The sequence below is a fragment of the Aythya ferina genome (genome assembly GCF_964211825.1).
Source record: "Aythya ferina genome assembly, chromosome: 23".
NCBI lineage: Eukaryota > Metazoa > Chordata > Aves > Anseriformes > Anatidae > Aythya > Aythya ferina.
In genome coordinates, this window is record NC_140321.1 from 2,166,764 (window position 1) to 2,189,249 (window position 22,486).

At 43.8% G+C, this 22,486-nt stretch overlaps 1 protein-coding gene across 3 annotated transcripts in view; it reads left to right on the plus strand.

Moving 5' to 3' along the window:
* The first annotated feature begins 306 nt into the window (after positions 1-306).
* The window catches only part of MAP3K14 (mitogen-activated protein kinase kinase kinase 14), a 28,333-nt gene continuing 6,153 nt past the window's right edge, over positions 307-22,486 (plus strand). For 2 of the 3 annotated variants that reach the window (XR_014685500.1, XM_084496122.1), the window contains exons 1-15: positions 307-391; positions 6,984-7,256; positions 7,833-7,902; positions 9,780-9,990; positions 10,113-10,721; positions 11,735-11,872; positions 14,273-14,402; positions 15,109-15,240; positions 15,655-15,759; positions 16,475-16,638; positions 17,021-17,171; positions 17,848-18,198; positions 19,330-19,436; positions 20,804-20,948; positions 21,538-21,638. Coding sequence is in view for 2 of the 3 variants with exons in the window: in XM_084496122.1 (XP_084352248.1) it covers positions 7,004-7,256; positions 7,833-7,902; positions 9,780-9,990; positions 10,113-10,721; positions 11,735-11,872; positions 14,273-14,402; positions 15,109-15,240; positions 15,655-15,759; positions 16,475-16,638; positions 17,021-17,171; positions 17,848-18,198; positions 19,330-19,436; positions 20,804-20,948; positions 21,538-21,638 (2,667 nt within the window). In the remaining variant the exon portion in view is untranslated. Of the gene's footprint in view, positions 392-1,226; positions 1,247-6,983; positions 7,257-7,832; positions 7,903-9,779; positions 9,991-10,112; positions 10,722-11,734; positions 11,873-14,272; positions 14,403-15,108; positions 15,241-15,654; positions 15,760-16,474; positions 16,639-17,020; positions 17,172-17,847; positions 18,199-19,329; positions 19,437-20,803; positions 20,949-21,537; positions 21,639-22,486 lie in introns of those variants that run through there. The other variant, XM_084496123.1, reaches the window with a different exon arrangement.

A 22,486-nucleotide genomic window follows, 5' to 3' on the forward strand; every position in this document is an offset into this window, starting at 1 on the left:
GCCCCATTCCCATGGCGCATGCGCACCGCGCATCTTCCCCCCCTCCCCGTGTAGCCCGCCCTCCCCAAGCCCCGCGCACGCGCAGCGCTGCACCGGCCCGAGGAAGCTGTGGGCGGGGCCGCTTTGCAGGAAGCCCCGCCCACTTCTGGGAAACCCGAGCCGCCCCCGGCCTCCCCGCCAAGCCGGGCTGGGGGCGTGGCCGGCGGGAGGCGGCGGGCGGTGGTTGGGCGCGGGAGGGCGGGGGCGGGAGCGGGGGCGCCGTCACGCGGGCGAGGGGAGCGCCGATTGGTTGGCGCCGCGGGGGGGGTGGAGCCGCAAGCCGGCCGCGCCTGTCAGTGTGCGGGAGCCGCCGACGGGGACGGAGGGACTACGGCGGGCCCCGCGCTCCGCGGTAGGTTGCCGGGGGAGGGAGCGGGGTGGCGCTGGGCGCTGCTCGGGGCCGGCTGGTGGCGGGGGCAGCGACCCTGGAAGCAGCCCCGGCAGGGCGTGGGGCACCGAGTCCGGAGCTCCCCGGTGCCCCCTGTTCTGCCGGGGCTGCTCCCGGTTCGGCAAAATGAGGCCCGGTCCCTTAAACCCCGGGGCTGGATAAAAAGGGAATTACCCGCCCCTTGGCCCTTTTTTGGGGCAGGAGGTTCTGGTGCTGCTCTGCTGATGAATCGGTCGCCGCTGTGGTTGAGCTCGGTGCTTCCTGTCTGCCTGCTGGGGACGCGCGGGGGGCAGCACCCAGCAGCCCCCGAATTTCTTTCACGAGGTGTTTATTCGTGCTCCTTCACGGGCAAGAGCTTGCACCTTCTGGGCCGTGACAGTAGCGATAAGAGCAACCGGGCCGGACTTTGAAATGCGTGTCTGTAGCGCGCCGCTTTATTGCCTTTTAACCACGTTAAAATCTGTTATTGGCACTGCCACCAGATTCCTCTGCAATGAGTCATTTGCTATTAACTATTAAATTTTAACTGTTAAAAGAGAGACCGAACCTTCGCACAGCATGCTGTGAAGAAGCGATATAACAAGGGAGCCTGTGGCAAACAAAAAACCTGAAGGATTTGCAGGGCCTGACCCGGCATCGCTGGGCTTAGCGAGCTCTGCCGCTGTCCTGAATCTTGTTTCAGCGCTCACAGCGGTAACAGGCAGAGCTGAGCCCTTGCTGTGGCAGTGATGTGGTCCCTAATTATCCCTCTGGCTGCTAACGGGAAGGAGCCAAGCGTGACCGTGCTGTCCCTGTAACTCGCCTCCTGCAACTTTTGAGGTCGGTGGCAAGCACCAGGCAAACCTGGGAGAGCGGCAGGCTCCGAGGAAAAGGGACGTCGGTCTGCAGAGGGTCTGGAGGTGCTGGGGAAGAGGGGGTGTGAGGGAACCACGCCGTCAGGAGGGTGTGTGGGGGACCAGACGGAGGCCTCGGCACGTGGGGCTTGGAGCTGTAGGAAGCCGGGCTTTGCTCGTCATGTTTCAGCAGCATCGGAGCACAGGGCACTGAAGAGGACAGAGCACGTCTTGTCGGAAAGGTGCTTCTTGCACGCTGTAGTTAAGATGGAATTTTGCTCAGGATGGGCAATTAGAATTTGCTGTGGTCAGTTCCTACTTCTACTTTATCATATGATAATAGTTAAATTCACAGGACTGATTGTAAATTAGGATTGCATAGAAATGCTTCTATGCTAAATTTGACGAAGCTTTGGGTTTTTGTTTTTTTGCTTAACATTTCGTCAATGGTGCCTTACATAGCACTACAATTATAGCCTTACATGACGTTTTTATAAATGTGCATTGAAAATTTCAAGCCACAAAGCAATTATAATTGTAATAACTAGTAAAAACCTGGACCTGCTGACTCGGGCAGAATTGATTTTAATATATGTCTGTGGTTAGTGCTGGAGGTTGTCCATCTAGGTGCTTCGTATACCTTCTTGCTGTAATTTAGGAAATAGCTTCACTCCACAAGTGGGTCTTCAAAACCAGGCTGTTGTTAAACGGTGTCCTGAGTCTGCCAGGCCAGAGTTCGTTCGGATGCTTTCTGTAAGACTTGTTTGCAAAGCAGCTTGGAAAAATTGGGCACCTTGAATGAATGAGAATGCAGTGATGTTTATAAACTCTGGGTAAATGGTGTTATTCTTATCTTTGTTTAAGAGCATGGAAAGAATTGTTAAGGGGTGAGCTGTTCTCAAGCTTGTACTCGAGGAAATGAAGATAGATGTGTTTAGATACTTACAGAAATTCTGCTGATGGTTAAACCCAGTCAAATATTTTTCCTGCAGACTTTGGAACCAAACTATTGCAATATACTACTGTCTGGCAACTAAAAAGAAGTCGAGGCTCATTATCGTGCTGTTTACAGTAAGCAATATAAATGGCTGAAACGGGATTTTGAAATATTTACTATCCAACCACTTTAAAGAATATGTTGACATATTTATTATCGTTTGTAACATAACTTAAACGTAACGCTGATAGTGAAATCCTTCAGACCGAGAGTTCTGCGGTGGTTTGGCTTTACCTGGTGGCCTTCAGGTGCAGGTGTATGCTGCAGCACCTGGCAGCACGTGGGACACCGAGAGGAACCAGGCAGGTTGTCTGGAAGCCTGCTGGACAGGCAAAAAGATAACGCTGTGTAGAGCAAGAGAAGGGAAAGGCTGTGAGCATCCTGGAATAGTAACTGCTGCTCTGACTCACCAGCAGTTTAATCAGCCAGACGCTCTATTTATTTTTACTTTGGAACTCTTAAATACTTGAAGTAAGTCTTTTCCTCTTAAACATATTACCTTACAGTGGCATTAAGTGTGTTTTAAGATAGGGGTGTGTGTTGATTACTACAACTTTTTTCTTTTAGTCCCTTCTGAGACAAATTGAAACCTCTCCCTTGCTGACAGCACTGAGCTTGTTTAAATAACAACCCCAGGCCCATGCTACAATAATATGCCTTAAACTGACACAGCCAAAAACGGAACTGTCTTAATTTCAGTTCCATCTGAAACGTGGCAGGCAAGGAAGCTCATCTGCAGCATCCGAGAAGAGACAGACAGCAGCGAGGAGGCAAGAACGAATGGAAGTGGTACCTCGGGTGCAAGAGTGTTGTGTGTGTTTCCATTCCTTAGGTCCCAAACCAGATCTTTAGCGTGATTGATTTATTAACAAGCGTCATCTATTCTTCTTTTTTCCCCAGTGAAAACTGTTTTTTGGTAAGGCGCGATGTCTTTGACTGATGATTTTGTAGCTAATACTCCAGACGGATCTTTTTGGTTGCAGACTTGGCTCGCTCTTGACTAACCATAGCTCCACCAGCAGGTATTGGGACTTGCAGGTCCCCGTGTGGTGCATGCTTTTTCTTTTCAGTTGCTCTTCCCTGCTCTAGTGATACATGAATTCCTTGCTCTACCTTGCTGTTGCTTTGTGGTAGTGGTCAGCAATGCAACGTGATTTAAAATGCTAGTTGTGTTGTTTTAATAAACCAATAGCAACTGCAAAAGAGAGGATTAGCCTAAGTTAATATATTGTTCATCAAACTCTTCTCAGTAAGGAAGTGGGAAACCTCACTGAGACAACTTGATTTTTTTTTAAAACTAAATGTCAATGTGAAACTGCTGCTGAACGTTCACACTCAGACTAGGAGAAGAAATCTACGTACTTAGAAGCTGACCTATGAGGTCTAATGCATATTTTAAAGCTCTTTCCCAAGTTCTTCTTAAAACTATAACAAAATGTTAACCGAAATTCTCCAAAAAGCTGTTGGCAAGGAAGATTTGACTGATGCAGACCAAGCAGGATTGCGTATTATGGTGTGCTGCAGGGTGCTTTAGAGTTGAAGAGGTATTTGTGTTATTTTTTTTTCACCTGTGAGTCTTTCTATGTAGAGCGTAACTTCATGAAACACAGAAATGTACTTTTAAGGTCCCTGCTACAAACAGCTTCCAGCAGAAAGGCCAGTCTTGAGATGGAGGAGCCAAAGAGGGTGAATGGGGACTTGGTTATGGACAGGCAGGGGAGGGAGGAGACTTTAAAGGAGCAGAAAATGTATGGTTCTCTCGTGCATTAATATTGCTGAGTGTCTCCTTCGTTCTGAGTCCGTATAGGCCTTGGGTGGCCTTAGCCAGGACACCAGTTTCTCACAGGCAGTGCTGGAGGGAGGAGTTGCCGCTGCCATCGGGCTGGTGCCTCCACAACACAACTGATACCGTGTTTGGCTTTCATTCTGTAAAAATGCACTTTCTTTTTTACAGCAGTGAGAACTGACATTAGTTAATGAGATGCGAGCTTAAATCTTAGTGAAGTTAAGGAGCAAGGGGCCTATCAGACAGCTAGCAAAAGCCCTTTGTGGGCTGGGGGCGTAGCATGCACGTTTATCTGCTGTATCATTACCTGACTTCTCCTTTCTTTTCTCCTTGAAAATAACGAGCCCGTACACATGTCTAGGAAGGAAGGAAGTTGGGGATATTGAAAACAAAAGTCACAGTTGAGTCTCAGTGACTTGGATGAGTGAGACGAGGCCTTGAAAACCAGAGAGGCAATTCTGGGGCACGAGGCAGCGGCGACCCCCCAGCCCGGCAGCGAGGCTCCTGGTGCTGCACATCTGTAGCCCGTACAGGAAACCCTGCTCATCCTGGGTGGTGGCGAGTTCACAGGCAGCCGAAACCACAGCTCCAGCGTGTCTCTTGTTGGGCAAATCCTGTTCTTAATGGTCTTGCTGAGGAACCTCGGTACCCGCTCGCTGCATTGAAAGCTCCTGCCTGGAGCTGCACTGTGCAGAGCTACACCTGTGGGGCTGGGCGCGGGGACCGAGTGCCCATGTCCAAATTGTTGGGGCTTATCTCTGCGGGTTGCACAGCGATGAGTCTCGCCTGTTTGGTTCTGAATATGTAGCTCCGAGAGAAGTTATGCTTCAATAACTATTTAAAAGTTCTGGTTTGGTTTTCATCCCAACTTCTGCCAAGTGTGCTGTGCTGTACGTACCATCAGAACAGTTGGGTTTTTGGTCCTTGCAGGGTCCTGCAGACTGTATGGCAATGGTTAAACTGGGCTGGGCGTGCAGCTTCTGTGCCTACACAGGCTTGCAGACCTGAGTCACACATTAAACTGTCTGAGCACCGGCTGTTGCTTACACTAGCTACCTCCTATTTTTTTTTAGTCGTTGGGTGAGCTATGTACTTTGTTGACTTCAATCTCAGTGAAGTTTCCTTGTTATTCTTTTCCATTTCAGAGGGTGGCAAGGACTTACAATTTTGTTTCTCCCCTCCCTCTGCTGTCTTTTAACTAAGCTGAGGAGTGATTTGGAGGATTACAGGTTTTCAGAGATGGGGATGGGTTTGCACTGCGATCTTTGAAGGTCCTTGAAGGTGAGGGGAGGTTAAGGAGGGACAGAGTTAATGCAAATCAGGAGAGAGTGAGTGTAAAAATAGCTCTGAACTTGTCAGTTTGCTCACTGGTGGCTTGGTTAGTCATCTGGCAGGCTGGCTTTCTGCTGCTCCAAGGGATTATTTTACAGCACTGAGATTTGACATAATTTCTGTAGAGAAGAGGGAGAGGGATGGGTGTAATGAGTGGGATACTGTCATCAGCACTTCTTTTGCACAGCAGCTGTTCTCTGTTTAGCCGCTGAATGTGGTCATTGTTGACTTTCCTTGTATACCTGCCAGGTTGTTAGGTGACTCATTTACAAATCACACCAAGGTTTGTGCACTTGGCTCCCAGGCCATTCCCTTCCCCTTCCCTCGGTGGCCCTGTAGGCACTGAGCTCCCGCTGGTGCTGCATTTGTCACCGTCCAGTGACAAAGAGCTTGTCTGGGTGAATGTCTTGTTGCCCCAGGCAGCTATTCAGGGGAAAAAGGGGAAAGAAAAAAAAAAAAGACAAGAAACTCTGTGGTGTAGATTTAAACTGAGGAGCCTCAAAGACCTGCTCCTGTAATAGTTCTGTGATCTTGTTTTGGTTGGCCTTTGTTCAAAAGTCCCTGCTTCTCATCTCATATTGGGTTTGTGGTAGTTAACACCTGTTAAGGTTTCTGAATTTCCATGGGTTGTTTAATGATGGAAATAGTCATTTTAAGATTTTACACTTGAACCGTGGGAGAACAGAAGAAGGAAGCAACCTGGGTGGTTAAGGGGTGATCAAGCATGCTCTGGTTTCTGGGTTAAACTCTGGTTTCTGGGTTAAAAGAAAGCTGCTATGGCTTAGCTTTTCCAGAATCCAGCTTGGGGGTAGCGGGGGCCAAACCAAAGCTGTGTTTGTGCTCCCTGCTCAGCCCCCTCCCTGCCGTGCTGCTCAGCTATGGAGCTGCTCCCTGCCAGCATCTTCTCCAGCACCGACTCACGTTGGTCCAACAGGCTGCAAGAGCCTTTCTTTTCTCAGACTCGTTTGTGGTTGACCAAGGATTTCAGAAGTTATTGGCAATTAAGGGGAAGGAAGGTGGAGAGGGAGGAGTTGTGTACGGGCAGGCTCGTTGCCTAACCTTTTTCATTGGAAGGAAAAATGGGAAATGGATTCCAGGGCAACTGAGTACAAGGAGGAAAGCAATTAACAGGATTTTATGACCATTTTGTGTGCTGCTAGGGCTTATTGTAATTTCTCCTAGTACACTCTAGGAGAAAATCTCCCATGTCTTTGCTTCTTTTTTTTTTTTTTTTTTTTTAATGTATATTCTTCCTGTTTAGTGATACAAGAGTTCCCTCTACTATATGGTTTCATAGTTTGCATTTAAGCTGAGGGAATATACCAAAAAATAAACTTCCCTTTGAAGCTTGTATAGCCTCAAGTACTGAAAATAACATTGACTCTTCAGATCTTCAGTGGTACAAGTCAGGGATGGAGCACTGGCAGTCTTGGGTTCATTTTCGGTTCTGTGCTCAGAGGTTGGACAGGACCTTGGTTTGGTCTGCATTGTGTGTTAATTCGATACCTGCAGCAGGCTCCTGTTTCTCTTGAACCTGAAGCTGCTTCTGCCTGTGAAGTTAATAATTTTGACAAGTGTTTTGCTTTGTTTCTTTTTGTTCTCTACCAGTGACTCTCTGAACCTGTGAAATGGCAGTGATGGGAATTACGTGCCAAGGAGCTCCTGATCCAACTGTCAAGCATAAGAAGGAGCTCACAGCTACAAAGGGACTGAACAAGACAGTGAGTGAAAAGCAAAGTAGTGTTTGCAAAGTAGAAGATTCGAAGAAGGGCATCTTTCATAGTCAGTGGAAAATCCTGAATGATGTAATCACCAAAGGAACAGCAAAAGAAGAAACAGAAGGAGGCTGTGCATCAATTTCTATTATTGCCCAAGCAGAATGTAAGTAGCAGGGAGGTTTGCTGTTCATTGAGAAAAAGGAATGTGTAACGCGGTGTGAGATTTCACTCGCTTTGCACTCCTGGAGAGTTGAGCTGAAATCTATTTGTAATCCCATATGGGGTGGAGTTGATGACACATCCCAGTCTCTATTTAGGAAGCTCATGAAATCTCTTAATAATGTAGCAGCATCCACTGAATAAAGCAGAAAGACCAGCATGTGGCCATTGCACCTAGCTTTGTTGACTAGAAATCTATGTCCTTCATTTGTTCTTGGCTGACTTCTGAAGGGTGTTCTTAAAAAAATAATAATAATAAAATAAATAAATAATTAATAATAATAATAAAGGCTTTTGGGTTGGAAATAGCTGGGGGTCAGGAGATCACAATGCTGGGGAGCTATATCATTCCAGGGAAGAAGGGATGTACTGCAGGCAATGTGGCACGCCTGTGTGATGATTTGTATAGATCACTGTTTGGTTTAGCAAGTTGGGAAAGGTGTTTCTTAGTTCGGTAGTTAACAGAAGAGGGCTTGCATGATACTGAAGATGTGTGATGATCCTGTTTTCTTTCACACAGGTGAAAACAGTCAGGAATTCAGCCCCACTTTATCAGAGAGATCTTTTATTGCTCATACTAAACGTTACAGGTGAGAGATCTCTTAACGTGAACACCCACCTTCACTGTTGTGTGTGTTACCTTGTCCAAATCACACTGGCTCTGTGTGCTTTCATTTATGTTTCTAAAAGAGACCCTATCTGGATTGGCTTTAGTGTCTGAGGCTTGGGAGGAGCATGTCTTTCCTGAAGCGTCTTCCTCAAAGCCTTTCTTTATATATTTGAAGAAAATATAAGTTTAAGCACAAACTACTCAAAAAGCCTTGCAGTGTCTCATTGTCAATGCCAGCTGGTTTACTGGCCTTTGTAGTTTTCTGCCACTTTATCCAGGTTCTCAAATTTGTTTTGAAATCATGGAGTGTTTTTTGAGGTTCATGGGCTTGAAGTAGAAGGATTCAAGGGACAGTTTTGGTCTTTTTTTAACTGAACAGCACTGATGCTTTTGAAACTTCGTTACACCATCCTCTTTAAAAAGTTGTGGGAAGATTAGACTACTGCTGGGAGTTTTCATAAGAAAAAGGAACTGCTGCTTTTCTGGGGAGGATAAACAAAAGAGGATGAGAGAAGAGCTTTTGCTTAGTAACAGCATCAGCAACGGAGTTTTGAAGAGAAGCTGAAACAGATAAAAGGGGAGTAACCATTGCAAGAGAAAAATGGAGGTCTCTGGGACTTGCTTGTCTGAAGTCATCTGGGCATGAGCTGCCTTTTCTTCCATATGTGCCTATTAGGGCACAAGCTGTAGCTTTATTAAGCCCCAGCGCTCTCTTAAGTGGGTAACTGGGATATAGAATTAGGTTCTGCCTGTTCTCTGGAAGTTTTCAGACGCTGAATCTGACCTTGTGGTTTGACACATGGTTTGACACAGCACACTGACTTTGACGTTGTCCCACGAACCATCTGAAAAAATGCAGTGTGAACCATTTCTTAGGGGTTTGATGTGGAATGCACATCATGAGTATGTTCAGGTTCAAGGCAATGTGGTAATATCAGCACCCAGGCCTCTGGTTATGGGATCTGTTACCATTCAGTGGTGCGCTGAGACAATAGAAAAGATGGAGAGAGCAATGGTGGCTGTGAGCTGCATTGCTGTTTAATAAAAACAAATGAATATACCACATGGATTAAAAGAACAATAATAATTTCTTCATTTGGAGATCAAATATCCTGTTTTCTCTTACAACTCAATTAAAAAAAAATCCAACTACCATGATTGCTATTGAATAACTGTGGGCATATTTTCCTTCTGAGAACTGCATCTATTTGTATTAGCCCTCAGCTGTTATTCTGACCAGTGCTGTTTTATACACACACGTGCACACATAATGCTAGAAATGTTATTGTAGTATTATAATAATTAAGTTTTACATGCTAGAGTTTTCTAGCTTCTTGTAGCTGTTCCATTTTAGTGCCCTTCATCACCCTTTTTCTCTGCTGCAAAACCTATTTTTCTTTCAAATAGAGAAGACATTTATATTATGAGCACTTTTGTTCATTTTAACAAATATTTAAATATTATGTTTATACTTAATCTCTGTGTTCACTATAAAACATACACATAAACTGTCTCAGAGCAACCTGGAGACATTCGGTGCTTTTTGCTGTCTACTTTGCCCCTTAGTCTTGCTGTTCCTTGCAGAATTTGCAAAAACTGTGAGCCTTAATGCTTTGCTTCCATCCCCACAGCCCGTATTTCTTCCTTGCAATGCCAGATATACTACTGTGCCTTGATTCTGAAGTTACAATTGCTACATATTAGAAGGCAAGAAGCTATGTTACAGTTCTCTATTCTTGACATCTCAGAAGGCAGAATTGCTATTTCTTGTTCTTGTTCCATCGGTCGTAATTGTTAACTGAGGGTGTGCTTTCACCATCAGATCTAAGAGACTTCATGCATTTTGGTTTCCAATAGCCGCTCAGACAGTCTTGATCAAATCCCCAACAATGTGGCCCACGCAACAGAGGGGAAAATGGCACCTACCTGTTGGAGAGGGAGGCATCGTGGTAAAACAAGAAAGAAACGTCACAAGAAACGATCCAAGCTGAAAATACAAACAGTGGCTGCTGGCAGGCGAGGTCCCAGAACTCCAGAACAAGAGAGCTGCACCCCAATTCCAGTCCAGGTGAGAATCCTTAGACCTTCCTCTTGCAGGGGTGGGACCCCTGCGAGCTCCTAAAAATTCTTCTTTGAATTTTGGGTAGCTATAATGAGTTTACTCCTCAGCTGTTGTGGTTTGTTTTCTAGGAGGATGAAACACACCAAAGTACTCTTCTCAGAAACAATTTTTGGTTGTCAGAACTTAACAAGGATTTGATTTATGATCCGCTGCCATTTGAGAAACCTGAGAAAGTTCTGTCCACAGGCAAACTCCATTTACCAAAGAGCCAATACAAAACAGAACTGCACAAGCTGATAAGCCCTGTTCAGTGCCTTAATCACGTGTGGAAACTGCACTATCAAAGGGACAGTGTTCCACAGCCTGAAACTCTCCATCCCCTTCCATACAACATAATACCCCCTCATTTCCCACATCTGGACAGTCCTCTCCATCACATGAAACTGAATGCTCTGGAGACATATTTCCATGGCAATCTCAACTATCAAGACAGTGAGCATCGCTTATCTGGGCTAAACTTGGAATATAGTTTCCCCAACTGCGTCAACCAGTCCATGCAAAACAGTTCGGACAAGATTTCTGTGGAAGAATACTTGGTAGACGCCTTGAAGGGGAGTGTGAGTCTCGGTGAACCACAAAATTTAGCCAGCCTAGCCAAGACGTGGAGAGGAGGCGGTCTGGACCTGAAGGAACAATTTCAAAGAGCAGATGAAAACGAAGGCGTGCTACTTACTGAGGTGATCTTCTGATCCTACATACTAGTGTTGTGGTAGGCAGAGTTTCTCTTGGGCTTCAGAAGAGAGAGAACCTACATCCATGTATTGGCTTCTGTAACATGACCATGTTTTCTGTGTGGGTATTGATATGGTTGAACACTGTCAGTTAGAGGTAGATGCGACCTTGTTATTTGAAGGACATAAAGCCCTGTCTTACATTGGTGTCTCTGATTTGTTTTCTCATTCACAAAATATGCATGCTTATTTATGAGAAGTATTTCTGTGCATAGTCAGTCTTCAAAAACATCTTCTCTGTCTGTGAAAGAATCCAGTCCACTGAGGTGAACAGACAGCAATATTTTATTGGCTATAGTTTACCTGGATTGTGACACAGACAGAAAAATGTACCATGGACCTATAGATTGCCAAAAGCGTGTCTGCTGCCTGTGGTGGTAAACCAGTAAGTTACCCACTATCCCTTGCCAAACACAGGACATGAGCACTACAAATGCATGAAAATCTTACAGACATGATTTATCTCTTACAAGTTCAGATCTTAGCCAGCTCCTTAAACTCCTATTAGAGCACTCTTCACTGGAATCAGTGATGACCCTATCAGTACAGTCAATGGAGTTCAGGGTGTTACTTACCTGCCTGAAAATGTTTACGTTGAGATGTAAAGCACAATCTCAGTCAAGTGAATATAAAAAAGGTGTAGCTCAAACACAGATGCCTCAATTTAGTCAGATTAACCTTGTTTTGTTTGTAGAATTTATCTTCATCTTCACAGTCTTGCAGGTGAAGGGAATAGTTTGGAGCTCCAAAACTATCCAAACACGGGTGGTCTTTCTTTATGACAAAGGTGAATAGTCATTTAGGTGAAATAGGGCACACACAAAAATCTGTCAGGTCCTCCCATATTGTGTCATCTCAAGCCAGTGGCAGAAGTAATTTTATTCACGGATTTTTAAAGAGTTAGGGTATTATGTGTTTCCTTGCTTGCTTCATCTTGTTTTCTGATTTTTATCCCCTAGAAACTAAAGCCAGTGGATTACGAGTACCGAGAAGAAGTTCATTGGACCAAGTGTCATGGTTCCTTGGGCATTGGTTCTTTTGGAGAAGTATACAAAATAGAGGACAAACAGACAGGATTTCAGTGTGCTGCCAAAAAGGTAATCTATGTGTGAGAAAGGGGGGGTTGTCTGATATAAGGAGACATAGGAGATGTGTACTGGATGTTAGGAAGAGTTTCTTCACAGAAGGGATCGTTAGGCATTGAACAGGCTGCCCAGGGAAGTGGTGGAGTTGCCATCCCTGGAGCTATTTAAGAAACATGTGGGTGTAGCGCTTAGGGATGTGGTCTGGCAGGGGACTTGGTAGTGTTACATGGCTTGGAGGATTGTACCTGAAAATATTAAGGGTCTTTTCCAACCTAAATGATTCCATAATTCTGTAAAGAGCAAGTGTCTTCTAATTCCACAGACTGTACAGTCACAGTGCAGTGGTTATGTCCAAGGGAAAGCTTCAAGGTGGTGGCATGGAGAGAAGCAGCAGACAGAGGTGTGCATAGTAGGGCAAGCTTAGCAATAAGAAATAGGCTTATTTGGCTTCCAAGTGTGATAAAGGTATCTTGGTTTTTGCACTAAGACAGGCCAAAAGAGTAGAGATTTCAGGAAGATCTTAAGTGTGTTCTTAGTGTCTGCAGATGGAAAAAAACCAGCTCCGAGTTGCATGCTTGTCTAACTATTCCCATCTTAAAACACACCCAGTATAAATGGAGACATGGCAGGTGTTTCTCTGTTGGCAACAGACTGAAGTAGGAAAAAGATCAGACAGTTGATAGGTACTCAAAAAGGAGAGAGCTTTCTCCTGTTCAGGGACTGTCATACCCAACACTGGCATGTTGTAAGGAGGTGATTCTGTTACAGGTGCAGCAAGGATATGTGTTTTTCCAGGAGTTGGCATAATAATCTATTGTACACCAAGTCATATGTCACTGTCGTATGATGCGTGATGTGTGTGTAACTTGAATGAGGGTATTGATTTGTAGGCGGCCATGGGGTGCCTCAGAGGTGAAAGCAGAGTTATAATGGAAGTAGCTGATGAGAACGCAAACTACTTAACTTGAACTTAACACTTGAACAGTTTTATCACCTCTGTAGAACTGTTTCTCACATTACTCCAATAGAAAACTTTGAAAAGTGTGTGGGAAGTGAGTACGAAAATGTTATGTGAGAAAAGAATTGGAACTTGTATTTTTCAGTTTTAAAATGTTCGCTTTTTTTTTTTGTTTACACTGGCATCAACTTGATGTATTGCCTGGTGGAAATACAGAAGTGGCAAGACTAAGCCAGCTTGTCCAGGTTTTTAACCATTTCATTTTTCAGGTGGATAGAAACAAACATATTTAAAGCAAGTAGAAAATTATTTCTTGTTCTTCATCTTTATACTTTACATGTGGAATTTTGTGGTACCATGACCAGTTTTTTTTCTGACAGTATGTAACTACTGAGTTTTATTATCCATCATGCAATTACGCTGTCTCAAGAGAACTAGCTGTTAGTAGTGGGGTCTGTTTTCAGGAAGGAGAGGTGGTAGTGCTGAAAAGAAATGTATGAAGGTAGGAGATTCTTAAGTCTTTCTAAATGGCAATTACTTTTTTAATTCCTAGAGGATTTCAAAGGGTACTTCTGTAGATAAGAAGTGTCTTCTCAGGCCAAACTCTTAACCAGTGAGTTCTAATGTGCAAGTTGAACATTAAACTATGGTGTATTTCATTTCACATAAGTAATTGTCTGGAATTACTGCTGTCTGCCCTTGTCAGAAGGGGACTACCTGACCTTCTTTCACCATACTTGGTGTTGCAAGCACCTGCTCTCAATTGTTGAGATTAAAGCAAACTGGCTATAGCTGGATTGCTGACAGTGAAGAAACATGATACATCTTTTTCCCACCAAAATCGTAATGACTCATGTTTTCCTTCTTAGCAAATTTTTGGTTTATTTTATTTGGCCAAACTCAGTGAATGTTTTTTCTTTAACCATTTTTCTGTGCAGGCTGAACACCACTAAAAAGGTGGTAGTGTATATCACTGCTTCAGGCATATTTCATATTCTCTCATATTTCACAGGAGCTGTGTCTGCCAAGTACTGCACCATCCTTAGAATTTTTTTTTTCTTCTTTCAGATCTCATGAAAGCAGAATGCTTAAGTTGTCAGTATTATCTTCTTAACTGAGACAGAAATTACCTTCCTCCTGAAGATTGCATGTAATCTGTAACCAAAAGCCAGAGGAATTGCAAGCTGGCATCTTTTTTTATTATTACTTTATTATTTTATTTTTTTGATAAATCTTCACTTGGACACTGAGGATTTAGGGACTCCCTTTGTCCTTGTTCAGAGTTGATCTGTGTGTTGCCACTTAACTGCTGTACCCACCGATTTCTGAAACCAAAAGCTGTCTGTGAGTTTCTGCTGCTAGGCAGTGCAGGGCTCTCTGACGCAGGCACTGGGGAGGGACAAGTCTGTCAGGATGTGTCATGAAATTTGTTTGGTGTTTCTTTGTCACTCCAGGTACAAGTTGAACACTTCCGTGCAGAGGAGTTGACAACGTGTGCTGCGATAACCAGTCCTAAAGTTGTCCCCTTGTATGGAGCTGTGAAGGAAGGACCTTGGGTGACCATCTTCATGAAGCTGATGGAGGGTGAGAAAGGAACAGCCACAGTGGGAGCGTCACTGTAGCTGTCAAATGCAGGGGACATTGATCTTCTCTTCCTCCTGCCCCAATTTTAAATTCTGTTAATTCTCCGGTGTATCTAAGTGTTCCTAGCATTAACTCCTGAGTGGGTTGGGATAGGTTTCTGTTACCCCTGCTGGTGTCTTTTTTTGGGGGGAGTCATTTCTAGTCCAGCCCCTCTTCCTTTCAAGATGCGTATCTCTCAAACACCAGCTGTAAATTCTCACTAAACCACATAGTTGGTGCTGTTTTTTGCTTTCACTTTTATTTGCATGGCACCATGTAAAGAACGTTGGACTAGAACAGGAGATGCTCTATAAGCAAATATAGATGGTTCCATGTTGCCCAAGGCTCCTTTTTCCAGCCAGGCCCATGGTAAGCACAGCCTGTGAAGGATGGCTGATGATCAGGAGCACCTAGAAGTGTCTGATCACAGAGTAGTTGATTTTAACACGAAGCACTACTGTTAAACTGATGCTAAGCAAAAGGATTCATGAAAGAGGCTGGTATCCACAGGCAGTAAGACCTCTGGGTATGAACAAAAGGAATAAACCCATGCGTGTAAGACAAGGGCTGTCAGGCCTGGCAGTTTTCATTTCTCCGTCAGAAACAAGGAATGTTGATGATGCTGAGAAGAACTTAACAGATACGGACTCTATGGATTCCTTTCTAGGTGGCTCACTAGGTCAGCTAATTAAGCAGAATGGCTGCCTGCCAGAGGACAGAGCCCTCAGTTATTTGGGCCAAGCATTAGAAGGCTTGGAGTATCTTCATGCTCAGAACATTCTCCATGGAGATGTAAAAGGTAGGATGCTATTTAAGGTATCTTGTTCTTCCCTTTTTCTTACAAGGTGCAAAGGGCTTGGAAATTGAGTTACTGTGAGTGTCTAAAGTTTATTTACTACATTTTCAGCTCTGCATTTGAGATTGGAGCTTAACTTAGTTCTATACAGCTGGGCTTATTGTGATATTTGTCACCTCTTTCTGTTGTCCAGTTGGTCTGACAGGCTGTTTGCCCAGGCCACTTCATCAGTGGGATAGAGGATAACTTGGATAATTAGAGTTGTGTATGTGCTTGAGCCAGTGACACTCCATAGGAATAACAGACCTTGGTTTGGGCTCAAAAAAGTACCTCTGTGGGCTTTAGGCTTTGTATTGTGGCCACTCAGAGGAGGAAAAAAAAAAAGGAACTGACCAGTTAAAAACCTCTCGTTGGCAGCGGAAAATGTGCTTTTGTCTGATGATGGAAGCAGGGCTCTTCTGTGTGATTTTGGTCACTCTGCTCACCTTCATCCAGATGGCTTGGGAAAGTGCTTGGTCACAGGTAAGGTTTTTCTGGTGTGATTCTAAAGAATTGCCCTGCTGACTCATTCTTTCTTTTTGAGCATTCATGCTTGGCTAATCTGCAGGCAACCGTATTTTCCAGACTTAACATTTATTGACTCTACTGTGAAGTATGTCACTGACAGCTAAAAGGAATTTAGGTTTGGAATTCAGTCCTTATCTTCAAGTCTATAAGGTTGTTGTGTTTATGTTGTTGTTAGTATTATATTTTTATTGAAAATTAAGTCAACCTACCCCCTTCAGCATTTTGTCCCTGCTGGACATCACATCCAAATTTACACGACAAGTCAGAGTTAGATTTTTAACTTCATTAAACAGCTGGGGAAGAATCCTGACCTCCACCAAAGGAAAAAATAATTGCTGACTTCTGGCAGTGAAACTTTACTTTGCTTCTTAATGCATCTGTTGGAAGAGATGGATATATTTTCTAATGCTGAGTTCACCAATGGCATTTGCCTCCCAAAAATGCTAGGAAGGGAAGTTTAATACATACATCTGCGTATAAGGGATGAGACTAATGGGGGCATGTAGCTCTTGAACAGCTGACAGGAGTGCTTGATGCTGCTTTTTGGGTGAAGCTGACTTGTTTCTCACTTTAACTGAAAAGACAAGGAGGCTGCCTTAGGCTTCACAGCAGTTGCACTGGAACAATTGTTTAGTTTACGTGCAGTGAATTTTCATTTAAATGGTTTTAGGGAACTATGTGCCTGGCACAGAAACTCACATGGCTCCAGAGGTGGTCATGGGAAAACGCTGCGACTCCAAAGTGGATGTCTGGAGCAGTTGCTGTATGATGCTGCACATGCTTAATGGGTGTCACCCTTGGACCCAATATTACAATCATCCTCTCTGTCTGAAAGTAAGTAATTCAAAATATGTCGAGTAAAAGGTACTTAGGCCTGTAAAATCCCATTATAATTAACTAAACAGCAGTCATTTTAGGAAGTCTCTCTGAGAGACAGTTCTAAGATGATGCTAACCTTGCTATGGCAGTTAATAATTTCTTACTCCATTTAGACTGTTGCATATTATACATTCTAGAGCTCTTTCTTTCCTATTCTGCTCATGACTTCGGTGTGAATTTTGAGTCATTCTACTCTAAAAAAAAAAAAAATATACTGCTCAGGCCTCTCATGCAATGGTAATTTCAGTTGGAAGCTCTCTGAGGATGGGAAGAACCTTTCTGAAATCAAATGAAGCCTCTCCGGTCTAGCCTCTTTCACTTCCTGTTTGTTTCACAGATAGCTAAAGAGCCACCTCCTCTGAGGGAAATTCCACCTTCCTGCAACCCTCTCACTGCTGAAATTATTAAAATGGGTCTGGAGAAAGAGCCTGTTCAGCGAGCATCTGCATCTGAACTGAAAACCAAGACCAGTGTTGCACTTGAAGAAGGTAGAAATGTCCCATATATAAAGCTTCTTTCACATGCTGGTAAAGTGACCGGTTGTGTTAGAGTGGTCCTGTAGGGACATATCAGTGTGTTTTACCGATGTATTCTGGTGTCTGTTCAACATATCACTTGCACAGGCTTCAGCACTGATGTACATTTTGGGGTTGATAGCTTTTGCCCACATCCCTTTCTTTGAAATTACCCTGAAGTGACTTCTTTATGTTTCTCACCCAAATAAATTATTTCCTGTGTGCTGTCACATGCTCCTTCTTCCTTCTCTACTTGAAGCAGATGATGTTTTGCTTTACATGGGCTTGTTAAGGTGTGTGCTGTGGCTTGGCTTGTGCTCAGCTGATGTATCAAATGCATCTAGTGTGCTGGAGCCTGATATGCAGCAAAACTGAAAACAGAGGTTTATTGCATCCTCAGCTGTAACTTATAGTTGTGATCTGGTCTTCCCTCTAAGACTATCCATGATTTATTTCAACTTAATCCTCCTGAAAAGCTCTGTGATACAGTAAGAACTTGTGGAGATGATCTGGCTCTGTTTTCTGAAGAAGCTAAATTTCACATTTCACAGCATTTCACGGCAAGATACAGTTCTGAAACTTGTATTGTGAAGGAAAACCTTTACCTCTTTTCTCTGTATGACAATGTTTGTGTTCTCTGTTTTTGTAGTGGGAGGTGTGACAAGCCCCTGGAAAGGTGAATACAGAGAGCCTAGACATTTATCTCTGAACAAAGAAAACAATCCACAGACATCCCTGTCCCCCACAGTGAGCCCAGTTTCTGAGACTCATTCTGACCCAAAATTGGCAGACAAAGTTTCTTGTGTAAGCCCAGTCTTACCACCACCACCTCTGGAACAAACAGAGGAGGTTGAGGGAACCCCTTGGAACGTGTGCAAGGAGTTATCTGGGATCTGGGATCCACCACCTCTCTCCTCGACTCCTCTCCCCCTGAAGAGTTGCAGCCATGTGGAGAAAGCAACAACCATTTCAGAACAAGAGCTTCAGCAGCTGGAAATAGGTAAGTGATGAGATACGTAGGGAATTCAGCTTTTTGCTTAAGAACATGATAAAAACACAGCTGCTTTATTTTGGCCTTTTGGCAGTTATTTTATTTCTTTGGGAATGTCATTTTGTTCATAGTGCATCTCTTGTTATATGAATGGTTTGCCCTTCCTTGAAATTATCAAAACTAGTAGCTCTTAAGCAACTAAACATGCCATGAAGGTAGTGGTCAGGATTTCCTTCCACTGTCTGACCAGTGTAGTGAACTTCTGTGGGAGGTGTGGGAACCTCTCAAAAAGCATCCAGTTTTCAGATGTGTGCTTATGTGCACTATATAAACAGTCTCTGCAGTTCTAGTTTCAGATGAAGGTTTGAATACTTCAAAAATAATTCTTTTAATAAAGGGATAAGCCTTTTGAATGGGAGATTTCAAACAAAGCAGTGTAGTTGAGGTCAGTCTATGGCATTGGAAAAGCTATACCCACCAGCCAACAATACAGAATCTGAAAACATGAGATTAAGTTCAGAGTGAAAAATCAGTGAAGTAATAGTCCAGTTCCATTACCTCAACCTTTCAATTCTTTATCCCATATTTTCTTGTCTTCATAACTGAATTGAAAAGTTCAAGCTAGAAAAAAAGTGTCTTGAAATGTAACTTGTCAGAGAACTGAGGAATATCATTGTAGGAGTTGCTGAGGGCTGTCTTTTTTCTCAGATGGCTTTGGACCTCCATCATCCTTGTCAGGTCTGGATATCATCAACACAAGTTAGTGCAAGAGCAGAGTACCTCAGATTGTCCCTTTCCCTGGTATGATGCAGATGGTCTAGAGTGAAGACTGACAGGTGGCACAGTAGGCAAGAACTGGGAACTCCTGGGTGCAAGCCCTTTCTGACTTTTTGCATGTCACTGCACGATTCCTCTGTCCTTTCTGGCTCAGTTTCCCTATTTTCCCCGTGGTAGCAATACCAGAGGAATTATGTGTCAGGTAGTTTACAGACACCAGTGTCAGTGGTCATTATCTAACACAGAAGATTATTAAGATTATTGAGATTATTAAGAGTATTAATTGTTATAACTGGGATTGGAGCAGGAACTCACAAAAGGAATAACTTTAAATGTTTTCCTTCCCTTTCTTTCTGCTTGCAGAACTGTTTTTGAACAGCCTTTCACAGCCTTACTCGCTGGAAGAGCAAGAACAAATGCTTTCATGTCTCAGCATCGACAGCCCATTTGTGTCAGATGCCAGTGAGAAGGTGAATATACGTGGATGCTAGTTGTGTTACTGGGGGTGTGGAGGGGTCACAGGGTAACCGCCTCTGGAAGCTGTGACCAGTGAACATCTGGAGCTTTTCACATTTCTTGTTGCCTTTGACATCTGTTTTTCTGCAGCATACTGGAGGGATGAAACTTTGTTCTTAGGCAATGGGGTATTTAGGATTTTAGTTGTTTTTCAGTTTGTTGTTCCACGATGATCCCTCTCTCTTCCAGTTGCTCTTCTGGGCTGTGTGTTCACAGTAAGCATCAAGTGTGTGGATCTGGAAAACATCAGTGGCCTTGATCCTATTTATGTAGAATCAAGGAACTGAAGAAGTAGGGGTGAGCGAGCATAGGAACTGTACTGAGTTGGACCCAATGGCCGAGGATCTTCTTCCTGGCCACTGGAGGGATGTTTAGGGAAGGAGCAAAAGAATGGGGCAGAACAGTAACCCTTCTCCTGGATATTCACTCCCAACCTATGGATCTGATCTCCACAGATCTGTTTTAACCTACTCATACTAATGACCTGTATATTATTTAAACACTAGGTTTAATTAATCGGTTGCTTTAACTCCGTTATTCATAAGATAGGGAATACCAGTTAAAAACAAACAAACAAAAACAACAACACAGAATAAGCCTTGTTGTACCAGGAAGGATGTAATTTAATTGTAAGCCTTCAATCGTTGTTTTCAGACAGAGAGTCCAAAATGGTGTAGCCTGCCATCTGCAGGAGTCATTTTTGAACGTGATCGTCTTTGCTTCCTATTTCTGTTCCTCTTCTCAGTATTGTAGTGCTTTCTGAGGAGAGTTGAGCACAGTTCTTTGCAGTAGTTCAGATGTTGATACAGCATGGGATGTGACTCTGCTTTTTTTCTCTATTTCTTTTGCCTAGCTCATAACCCTAACAACTGGTGTGACTTTTGATGGGTCTTTACCCATAAGCTGTTGCTGTCAGATTGACCTCCCATGACTCTAAGATAATAGAGACTTTTCCAACAAGCACAACAATGCAGTTGTTTATGTAGAGTTACTGTTTTTTCCTGTGCATTGTCACTTAACAACATTAGATTTATCTGATGCTTTATTCTTCTGTCAGTATTATGAAACCCTTTTTTTCTTTTCATCCAACTCTTCAGCTGATAACTGATTTGATTATTGAGAATAGCTTTCTGTGTCTGCAAACTGTTGCATTGTTATACATCCCCTTTTCTAGATGGCAGGTAAATGCTGAGTAAGTCAAGGCCCAATCGCACATCCCTGTGGATTATTTTTTTTCCCTTGAGGTTATTTTCATGTTTGGTGTCTTGTGGAAGCTTATGTTCTTTAGGAGCCTTTGACAGACTTGTGCTTACTTCTGCAGAACTCCATGAAGGCTTCGCATAGCTTGAGGGACACTATGAGCTCAGGGATTCATTCCTGGAACAGCCAGACAGATGGACAGAGCTTCAGCTTTAACAACCTACTGAATCGCAGCCGTCACACGGACACTCCTAGCTATTTCAATGGTGAGTCCATCTTTGTGAAGTCTGGATAAATGATTGGGTACAGCCTTCTCAGTATCTAGCAGATCTGGGGTATGGAGTCTTTGAATTCTTCATACCCTTCAGTTCCTGTGTCAGCACAGACCCTCCTGAAAGCATATGGGCTGTCAAGAGGCCAAGTCTGCTCCAGTCATAGGTGGGTGGAAGTCAAGTCTATATAATCCAATAAAAGCCAAAGAAGCTTCTGAACCCACGGAGTCTGATTCAGCTTTGTGCCTCGCCTTGTGCAGCTGCCATGTGCAAGACTATATGCCTTATAACCATAAATTTCTACGGAGTAATTTTGAGGGCATGTTGTACAAATCAGTATGTCTCTTCAGCTGCTTTCTTGCTAAATCCAGCTCTGCTCTGTGAGTCATTGTTTTCTTCAGCAATCCTGTGTGCCCTGCCAAAACCTACATAAATGAAATACTTGATGACAAAAAAAAACCACAACAACACCACAAAACACTGGTCTTTTGATGCCTGTGTATTGATAGTCAATTCTCCAATGTGGGACTGCGAAGTTGTTATCCGTACAGCAGAAGTTAATGACTTCTCTTTCACATTTCAGGAGTGAAAATCCAGGTCCAGTTGCTAAGTGGAGAAAATTTACACATCAGGGATTTCCAGAGAACAAAGGTGGGAGACATTGCCACTGGGATAAGCAGCCAGGTAAGACACAAAGCTAGGAGTTGTTTAAGTATGGCATTTTGTCAAAATGATTTCTTCTATCATGCAGCCTCATCCTGCCTTAAAATCAGCGAACCAGAAGTCCGTTCAGGGACCCTAATGATGTGTTTAGTTACATAACTTGAGTGCTGTTGTTTTAAGTGTGATACCAGAAGATACTTTATGAACTACAAACCATTGGAAATCATCGTAGGTATCATAGTTCATAGAATCATAGACTGGTTTGGGTTGGAAGGGACCTTAGAGATCATCTCATTCCAACCCCTGCCATGGGCAGGAACACCTCCCACCAGCCCTGGCTGCCCCCAGCCCCATCCAGTCTGACCTTGAACACCTCCAGGGATGGGGCATCCACACCTTCCCTGGGCAACCTGTTCCAGTGCCTCACCACCCTCTGGGTAAAGTAATTCATCCTAATAACTTACCTAAATCTCCCTTCTTTTGGTTTAAAACAATTCCCCTTTGTCCTATCACTATCTGCCCATGTAAAAAGTCGCTCTAAGGCTGCAATGCAGTCTCCCTGGAGCCTCCTCTTCTCCACGCTGAACAACACCAGATCTCTCAGTATTTCTTCATATCTGAGGTGCTCCAGCCTCTGAGCATCCCTCATGGCCTCCTCTACACCCCCCTCTAACAGTTCCACATCCTTGTTGTGCTGGGGGCCCCAGACCTGGATGCAGCACTCCAAGTGGGGCCCCACAAGGGCAGAGCAGAGGGGGACAGTCCCCTCCATCCCATGCTGGATGTCCAAGATGCAGTTGGCTTATAGTTGTTGAGCTCCATCTTAAAAAGTACCTGTGCTCCAGTTTAAAAATCCTTCTCTTTGACTA